The sequence below is a fragment of the Ctenopharyngodon idella genome, chromosome 24, assembly GCF_019924925.1.
Source record: "Ctenopharyngodon idella isolate HZGC_01 chromosome 24, HZGC01, whole genome shotgun sequence".
Lineage (NCBI taxonomy): Eukaryota > Metazoa > Chordata > Actinopteri > Cypriniformes > Xenocyprididae > Ctenopharyngodon > Ctenopharyngodon idella.
Genome location: NC_067243.1, coordinates 14003636 through 14014070, shown reverse-complemented (window position 1 = coordinate 14014070; position 10435 = coordinate 14003636). Strand labels below are relative to the sequence as shown.

Here is a 10435-nt window from a genome sequence, read left to right as displayed (position 1 = left end):
ATTAATGAATTAATTTTTAAAAGCCATCTGAAATTGATTTGCATTTGGCCATCCTCCACTTTTTTTTTAATTTGACCAAAACATCTATTTTTTCTGTTTTAATAATAATAATAATAATAAAAAAATAAAAAACATGATTTTATTTTATTTTATTTCATTTTTTAAAAGCCATCTAAAATTTATTTGCATTTGGCCATCCTCCACTTTTTTTAATTTGATCAAAACGTCTATTTTTTCTGTTTTAATAATAAAAAAAATAAATAAATAAAATACATGATTATTTTATATATATATATATATATATATATAAGCCATCTGAAATTGATTTGCATTTGGCCATCCTCCACTTTTTTTGAATTTGACCAAAACATCTATTTTTTCTGTTTTAATAATAATTTAAAAAAAATAAATAAATAAAAAACATGATTTTATGTTATTTTATTTTATTTTATTTTATTTTTTAAAAGCCATCTGAGATTGATTTGCATTTGGACATCCTCCACTTTTTTAAAATTTGACCAAAACGTCTATTTTTATTGTTTTAATAATAATAAAAAAATTAAAATACATCATTATTTTATTTTATTTTTATATATAAAAACCATCTGAAAATGATTTGCATTTGGCCATCCTCTAGCCTCTCTGTGAAGCCGGGCCTGCATTTATAAATTAAAATGAAAGCATGGAAAATAACAATATGTGCCTCCGAGATTATGCATGTCATCATCGAAAACTGGATGTTCTTTTGCAGCGAGAGTTACAATGTTATTTTTAGTTCCATCTCGCCCTCATTAACACCTTCATTAACAACATCGTCGGGACTGTTTTTTGTTGAGTCTTTAATGTCAGCATTTTTCTGGAGAACGTTTTTTTGGATGGGAGCCGTCTGCTCCTTCTTAGTGGATAGAGTCACTTTAGGACAGGGCTCAGCTGCTTTTAGGAGGTGATGTTCCCTGTGAGCCGTCACTGGATAAGTTAATGATTCAGCCTGGCCCAGGGCAAGAGTCGAAATCTCTGTTTGTATGAAGCATGTCTAGGAGCACATCTTGGCTTTAATGTATATTTATGGTGTCTATCCAGCAGAGGGAGCCCTTTTACTTTTAATAGCTGTGGTCTAGTATCCCAGTGTGCCTCAATGCTTACCAAAGACATTGCTAGACCTTTTTAGGAGGCTTCATCCTCCCCGTCTTCGTCTCTTAAAATCAGCGATTAAACTGTCAACAGCCTTAGAAATTTATGATCTCCCTTCATGTTTGCTATAGTAAAGCATCTGAGATTACTTTATATTTAACTTTAGAGCTAGATTTCTTACGTTTTGTAGTTTTTAATTTTAATATTTAAAATAATATTAAATATTTTAATGTCATATTTTTTTTTCTTCATATTTTATATATATATATTATTTTAAATGAAATATTATGTAATAATATTATTTAGATAATGTTGCTTGTATTCCCAGTCCCCGTGCCAACAGGGATGCCTATTCCGGCATGGACACACCAGGGTCCAAACGCAAGCTGTACAGTGCTGTCCCAGGAAGACATTATGTGGTGGTCAAGTCTTACCAACCGCAGGCCGAGGGCGAAATAGCTTTGTACAAGAACGACAGGGTGAAAGGTAAATGTCTCTCTAAAAAAAGCCGTATGTGAAATGTGAAAATACATTTCAGTTTAACTTTACTCAATTAAGCCATATGTTATTGATAGTAAATATGGACGTTTTTAAGTGTGTGTGCACCAAATGAAGGGAAAAGCTGGTTTGTAACAGGGAGTACAGTTTCTCCTGCCATATGGAGAACAAGAATTCACAGATTCTGCCCTTCGGCACCAGGCGATGCCTGGCCGGAGCTAGCATCACTTCACAAACAGAAAGAGATGAACTAGAGAGATTTCAGTGGATAAAAGTGAAGACTTCACTGGATAAAATCATCATAGGCCTGATATATTAAATTGGCATGTGTATATATATACACATCGGTAGTGAAGTGGCTAGAATCAGTCAGTCAGAGAATGATGAAAATAATCTTGTATTTCCTGGTATCATATTTAGGACTGCACAATATATGCAGTATGTAAATAGTGAGAACAGTGTTTTATGCTGACTTTTTTGCTGACTTTCTCTACAGTTCTCAGTATTGGAGAAGGAGGATTCTGGGAAGGCAGTGCCCGAGGGAATGTAGGCTGGTTCCCAGCAGAATGTGTGGAAGAGATCCCAAGCAAACCCAACGAGGACAGGCCCTGTGAGTGTGTACACACAAACACACACCGGCACACACATGCAACATGTTCTCATTCACTGACATTGAACTTAAAGGAATAGTACACCCAAAAACTGATACTTATAAGCCATTTACACACAGTTTTCAACAAAAAATGGAAAACTTTTTAGGCGTTTTGGCCGTTCATTTACACGACAATGGCATTTTGGGTGCCTGAAAAAGGCAAATTTCTGAAAACGGGATTCAAAGAGCAAGTTTTTGAAAACGATACCGTTATTATCTTTGCGTAAACTACAAAAATGCAAATTTGTGAAAATGGTGACATCATGCGAATGCGTATTACCTGTTCAGTCTATATGTGCGTAGTGTTTCTTTACAAAGTGACATCGCCAACTACTGGCCTGGCAGCATAATACAGAGTTTTTAGTCATTATCACGGATTCATGTGAACGGGGATCATTTTGACAATGTTTAGCACACTGTTGTCATGTAAACATACCCTTAGGGCTTGTTCACACAGAACGCATTTTTGCTTTGAAAAACGCGAGACGTAAGCAGTGGAATGGGGAAAAAACGCAAGGTCTCGAGACGTGTTTTTTAAAAGTTGAACTGATGTTAACTTGAGCGCTGCGTTTTTAGAACACCATATCATGCGCGAGACGCTGCAAAAGACGCAAGCGCAACGTCTGTCTAGCGCGTTTACATAGAAAAACAATGGATAAGTACGGCATTGGAATGGAAAAATGCGTTCTGTGTGAACGGCCCCTTACTCACCCTCATGTTGTTCCAAACTAGCATTATTCATATGCACTATTATAGTATTCATTAACATTATGAATTAGCTTTTATTTTTGTATTATACATTTTCTGTTTTAGTGTGTATTTTTAAATAGATTTTAGTTCAGTTTTTAGTACTACTTCAACTTAAACTTAAAGTTTTTCATCTAATATTTATATTTTATTTTATTTCATCTTTATTTCGATTTTACTTTTAGTTAACAATAACAACACTGTTCCAAACCCATGTGACTTCTGTCATAAATGTCAGAAAGATGTCTTTCTTCAGTGGAAAACACAATCACACTGTTCAAACAGTTCACACTGCTCTGTTTCATACAACGAAAGTAGTCCATACCGCTTGTGCACTATTTTCAAGGTCTCCTAAAGCTGTACAATAGTTTTGTATACGAAAGAAATGGTGGCATCAGTGACATCAAACTTTGCATGAAGTGTATTCGCACGGCATATTTGAATTGACGATACCTCAAATGAGATTTTAGAGCTGAAATGGAGGTGAATAATCTGTGATTGATTCAATTTTTGGTCTTTTCAGAAATTCTTATGGCTTCGATATGGCTTCACATAAATCAAATGGACTACTTTATGATACTTTTACTGTCTTTTTCTCATTTTTGGAGCTTGACAGCCCCTGTTCACCATTTACTTTCATTGTATGAAAAGGAGCAGAATGAACATTCTGCTAAACTTCTTCATTTGTGTTCCACTGAAGAAAGAAAGTCAAATGCATTTAGAACAACATGAAGGTGAGTAAATGATGATAGAATCTTCATTTTAGGTGAACTATCACAAATAAAGTGTAAATTTCAGATTAGATGATTGTTGGTTTCTTCACATATTACAAGGTGAGGGGCAAAAAAACTTTCCCCCTTCCTCTTATTGTGTCTCTTTTCACTATTCTTCTCCACTGCTCTGATAACCCGCAGAATATGTGAGAAGCCTTGCGGCAATAGCAGGCTGTTAATTCAGTTAGTGTTCATTTGCAACTAGGCCACAAAGCGCACGCGTCCACCTCTCAGATCAAATGCTCGAGTTCATCCGTCAACCATAGCTGTGAATGAGCACCTGAGAATTTGTGCTTTATATCCAAATTGGACAGAGCGCAGAAATACTATTAACAGCAATCATAGCACTACTCTAGTCCAAATGTCTGATAAATTTAGATTATTCCTTTTAGTTGTGAGTACAATCATTGGCTGTTGTGTAGCTGTGGTGTGCACACTCAACATTCACTGTGCAAATTGGCAGAAGGGGCCAGGGGCAACATTCTGTTGAGAGTTGTTATTTTGGGCCAAATGAATGCCTTCCACATCAGTGCAGCTACTGTGCGTTTTTCAGCCCTGTATGTGTGTGTGGTGCAAGTGTCATAGAGGCGTTTAGATGTTTTCTTCATTGAAACCCATCTGAGCCTTTACAGTGTGTGCATAATTATTATGTAAGTCGATATTCTGATCATATTTTTTTTACTAGCGCATTTTACCAATTCCAAACCACATCAATCTTAATAACTAATATTCATTTTGTATATAATCATTCACAAGTTATATATAATACTATATATATATATATATATATATATACACACACTGTGTTCCAAATTATTATGCACGTGACATATCAGTAGGATTTCAGTACAATAAACATCCAGATTTTAGTTTTTCTAAGAAAGTGTTTGTTTGTTTATTTATCCATGTCTTTTTACAGAACTGGTATCAATCTCAGACAAAATAATTTGCCAGGTACTTAGGTAAATGGAAACCATACTTAAAGGTGTTGTTCCACATTATTAAGCAAGTCACAGTTCTCATGCAATATGGAGAGGAAGAAAGATCTTTCTGAAGATGAAAAGCATGAAATGCTGCAATGTTGTGCAAAAGGCATGAAAACAGCTAATATTGTCTGAAAACTGAATGGAGATTATCGAATTATCATAAGATTTGTGAGTGATTTAGAGCACGGCAGAACTCAGATAAAGGCTTATTAAGGAAAGTTCCTGTCAAAAAAATTATTTGTATTAAAAGGGCAGCTATAAAAAAGTCAGTGTTGAGCAGCAAACAGGTATTTGAAGCTGCTGGTGTCTCTGGAGTCTCAAGAAGCTCTTCATGCAGGCTGGCAGTTGTGCGTAAAGATGCATTTCAGCCACTCCTAACCAAACCTCACAAAGAGAAACATTTACAGTGGGTTTAGAAATGCATAAAGACTCATTTATAAATAGTTTTATTCACTGACAAATGCCGTACTACAATGGATGGTCTAAATGGATGGATTTCTGGATGGTTGGTGAACAGGCCACCACGTTCCAACAAGACTGTGACGTCAGCAGGGAGCTGGCAGGTGATGATTTGGGCTGGAATATTGGGAAGTGAGATGGAAGGTCCCTTTAGGGTCTCTGAGGGTGTCCAAATGACTTCTGCAAGATATGTGGAGTTCATAACTGGCCATTTTCAGCTATGGTATAAAAAGGAGGATAGTGCCTTCTGAAATACAATGCACTATGCACTATCCCATGCTGCAAAAAAAAAAAAAACACCACAGCAATAAAACAGTTTAAAAAAAAAAAATTTTCTACACCCACTGTAAATGTTTCTCTTTGTGAGGTTTGGTTAGTGGTGGCTGAAATGCAATTTTACACATAACTGCCAGCCTGCATGGAGAGCTTCTCAAGACTCCAGAGACACCAGCAGCTTCAAATACCTGTTTGCTGCTCAACACTGGCTTTTTTTATAGCTGCCCTTTTAAAGGGTTAGTTCACCCTCATGTCGTTCTACACCCGTAATGCCTTCATTGATCTTCGGAACGCAAATTAAGATATTTTTGATTAAATCCGATGGCTCAGTGAGGCCTGCATAGCCAGCAATGTCACTTCCTGTCTCAAGATCCATAAAGGTACTAAAAACATATTTAAATCAGTTTATGTGAGTTCCGTGGTTCTACCCTAATATTATAAAGCGACGAGAATACTTTTTGTGCGCCAAAAAAACAAAATAACGACTTTTCAACAATATAGTGATGGGCCGATTTCAAAATACTGCTTCAGAGCTTTACAAATCGAATCAGTGAATCAGCAGTTTAGCCGTTTGAAAGGAGATCCGAGTCACTGATTCGATTTGTAAAGCTCTGAAGCAGTGTTTTGAAATCGGCCCATCACTATATTGTTGAAAAGTCGTTATTTTGTTTTTTTGGCGCACAAAAATAATCTTGTTGCTTTATAATATTAAGGTAGAACTACTGAACTACTGTTTTAAATATTTTTAGTAGCTTTATGGATCTTGAGAGAGGAAATGTCATTGCTGTGAATGCAGGCCTCACTGAGCCATCGGATTTAATCAAAAATATCTTAATTTGTGTTCCGAAGATGAACGAAGGTCTTACAGGTGTGGAACGACATGAGGGTGAGTAATAAATGACATTATTTTCATTTTTGGGTGAACTAACCCTTTAATACAATTAATTTTTTTGACAGAAACTTTCCTTAATAAGCCTTTATCTGATCGAGTTCTGCTGTACTCTAAATCACTCACAAATCTTATGATAGTTCGATAATCTGCATTCAGTTTTCACACAATATTAGTTGTTTTCATGCCTTTTGGACAACATTGCAGCATTTCATGCTTTTCATCTTCAGAAAGATCTTTCTTCCTCTCCATATTGCATGAGAACTGTGACTTGCTTAATAATGTGGAACAACACCTTTAAGTATGGTTTCCATTTACCGAAGTACCTGGCAAACTATTTTGTCTGAGATTGATACTAGTTATCTAAAAAGACATGGATAAATAAACAAACAAACACTTTCTTAGAAAAACTAAAATCTGAATGTTATTGTACTGAAATCCTACAGATATGTCACTTGCATAATTTGGAACACAGTGTATATAATACTGTAATACTATAGGAATTGCCAAATTAAGGCATGACCATTTGATGACTATTTTATTCACATATAAACAATCAGTGAACATAAACAGAAGCTCAACCGACCCTGCTTGATGCACGAGAACAAACCTCTCAGAAGCTCAAACGTGATGTGTAACACGAGAACGAACCTCATTGGTTCTCGTACGTGTCATGCGAACATGCTTGAGCTTCCGTTTCCCACAACTGACGTGTGAGTTGATGAATGTTTATATGTGAATAAAAGCCTAAATTCAATCTGTTCATCATATAAAGCGATCAAGTCTCTTCAGAAAATTTGGACTAAACCACTCAATTCATATGGATTAGTTTTACAATCTCTTTATGAACTTTTTGAAGCGTCAAAGTGTCAGTTGTGTAGCTGTTTATGGAGGGACAGGAAGCTCTCATATTTCATCAAAAAGATCTTCATTTGTGAACGAAAATCTTACGGGCTTGGAACGACATGAGAGTGAGAATTTTCATTTTTGAGTGAACTATCCCTTTAACTGCAAAAGACTTAAAGAATTAAGGCGAAGACTTCGGTGTTGACCAAGAATTAAACCATCGGGAACCCTTTAGTCTCCAGTGCCACCATTTTCCAGAACTGCAATCTAGAAGTTCCAGAAGTACAAGGTGTCAGGTTCTCATAGACTTTGCTAAGGTAAAGAATCCTGAAATATGGCCCCCACTTAATCACAAGAATCACAAGCTAGTATTTATTAAGCTTGATGTGGTTTGGAATTGGTAAAATGCGCTAGAAATACAATCAGAATATCAACTTGCTTAATAATTACGCACACACTGTATAACAGTAACAGTAAAAGTCTTTGCACTCGCATTTGACATAATTACGCACAACGTAATTATCCGAATCCTGTTGTTAATCTACAGTCACGCTTTAGTCTAAAATCTCAAACATAATTTTCTGCTGTGGTCCAGATTGTTGGCTATGACCATGTACAGTAAGACAGCTATTGGCAGCTACATGAAACAAATGGAGAGCTGTTCACGACAGCATGTGGCGAGCAGAATGGAGGTGTGGTGAACGACAGCTGTCATTGGCCAAGAGGCTTTGGCCCATGTGACTCGGGGAGAGAGTCTGGCTGACTCAGCTCTCAGACTGTAAGATCTAAGTTCACCCGTCATGTGATGAAACATGACATTTGCCTTGAGGTTGTCCTGCTGTTGCACAGTAAGTGCTTCTGCATCTGTATGGCTAACCTAAATGCTGTTTTGCAGAACTGAATAGAGTGGTGGAACCATGACGCATTTTTGTTGGCCAAAACCCGGAACCGAGTTAGCATTTTAGCACCTCCGTTTCCATCGTCCCAAAGTCAGTGGGTTTTTTTAATGGGTTTTTGGTTAAATGGCTGAAAAAAGGTCTGTGGTGAACACAAGCTCAAGATACTTTCACGTTTTATTCTAAGACATAAAATACATCAGTATTAATCTACCTGTGATTTTTTTTTAAAGCTGTTATATGTCTTGAAGATGACAGTTACTAACAAGTGGCTAAAGCTTAGTGGTTGTGAATGTTGAAATCGTGCGACCGTGGTGTAGTTTGCTTATAGCCTAGCTTTAGCTTTTTGCTTCTGGCGACTGCATTTAGGCTTCAAAATTCATAAAAGTTGTGTTCATCTGTGAAAGTTATCTGGATGGACAAAACATGTAAGTATTATAAACTTTTGATGAGCTCAGAGCTTATTTTTTTGCAATAACCCAAAAGCCTATTGGAAAATCCTATTGGGTTTTTGTGGAGGGAACCAGCGTGATGCTAACTGCCGATTGGCCTACAAGTGACGTCATAGTTCCACCACTCTATTGTAAAAAATTTTTTTTCAAACAAGTTTCCTCGCTGCTGTTGGTTGGGTAAACAAGTAGCCCCGCCTTAAACTCATTCTATTGGTTGAGCCAGTGTTGCTATGCTTAGTTGGTCGGAAATCTTAAATAAATAGAGCAATGTTTTGAAAGTGCCACAATGTTTATACTTTTTGAGGAATCTTAGCCTACTTATAGCTGTCTCTGGGATACGAGAAAGTATTTTAACATTGTAAAACGATACAAATTGCTATGGAAGCGCCAATGAATAAAAAATAAAAAAGGTAATTGCGACTCGCAATTTTGAGAATAAAAATTCAGTCTTTTTTCCTCAGAACTGGATTTTATAACTTGCAATTGCGAGTTTTTGACACTTGCAATTATCTCATAATTCTGACTTTATTTCTCGCAATTGTGAGTTTATATCTTGCAATTCTGACATTATAACTGAGAAAAGAAGTCAGAATTGCGAGATGTAAACTCAAAATTGTGAGGAAAAAAGTTGCAATTACCTTTTTTTATTTTTTATTTAGTGGCAGAAACAAGCTTCCATAAATCACCATTAAAACAATTTCAATAATTTTAACAATTTCAGTTTCAATAATTCTTGCATAGTTGATAAGAACATTGGTTCAACGACAAATAAGAGCGTCTACAATTAGTCAAGGAAAAGTCTAATTTTAAACGCATGTGCAAAAACATTTTTTTTTTTTTGTATTCGTTTATTTTTAAACTTTATACCATTTTCAAGAAAGCTTTCAATTTAATGACTCTAAGAATGTCATGTGGTGTAACCATTAAGTAAAATTCCATATGATAATTATTAAACAATTATGTAATTAATAAAAGGTTGAAGTTTTTAAATACATTTTCAAGTAAAATACAATTCATTAATAACTAATTCTTAAATATTATGTGTTTGTAAGGTTGTACCATGACATTGTAGAAAATCAACTAACCTTGGCTTGTCATAAAAAGGTCAAATTATCTTGTATATTAATAAACTTATTGACCTTGACAGACAGTCATAAGGCTCTGCAGGGGTCCTTCCTATGATATCTTTTACCATTTTTTAAGTGTTTTCACCTTTTTCTGCATATTGGTTGCATCACATGACTTTGTTGGTCATAAATTAAAAACATGTTCATCATAGAAGAGGTACATTTGACCTATCGTATGTGTGAATTGCGATTTTTATATATATTTGAATGAATCAGAAGGAAAAAATGCATGTCACACCATTGACCTAAATACGTCTTTTGCCTGTATCAACTGATTCCTCATGCTATGGCCAATAATTGAGTTGTTGCACTTGCAACACATTTTAGCAGTAATCTGAAGTGAAAATGCTTGCTATCTTTGGTATAAGTGTCACCTGAGGCATTTGGAATCCATCCATGTTTGCTAGTGTTGCAACAGGAGCAGGATGGCAGTGTGAAAAGGTGAGAAATGCTCCGTTGTGATGGGAGCCGTTGGTAGCCTTGAAATCCACGGCTACTACAATGCACGGTATGAGTGAAGCGCTTGCGAAGAGTTGCAAGGACAGCTGATTTCTTTCATTGATTTATGGAATAGTCATTCGGTTCCCATGGCGATGCTCTCTGCTTTATTTTAATCACATCATTTGAAGAATGTTGCTCTTATTTTTTTTAACAACTAGCTAAAATGCATCACATACCCATCCATACGCTGCTGGATAAGTTG

At 35.9% G+C, this 10435-nt stretch overlaps 1 protein-coding gene across 5 annotated transcripts in view; it reads left to right on the top strand.

Annotated features, from left to right (window-relative positions):
* Positions 1-10435, top strand: part of shank2b (SH3 and multiple ankyrin repeat domains 2b) — a 113043-nt gene that overhangs the window by 61357 nt on the left and 41251 nt on the right. For all 5 annotated transcript variants that reach the window (XR_007928111.1, XR_007928112.1, XM_051883485.1 and 2 more), the window contains 2 exons: positions 1460-1617; positions 2126-2239. Coding sequence is in view for 3 of the 5 variants with exons in the window: in XM_051883485.1 (XP_051739445.1) it covers positions 1460-1617; positions 2126-2239 (272 nt within the window). In the remaining 2 variants the exon portion in view is untranslated. The remainder of the gene's footprint in view (positions 1-1459; positions 1618-2125; positions 2240-10435) is intronic.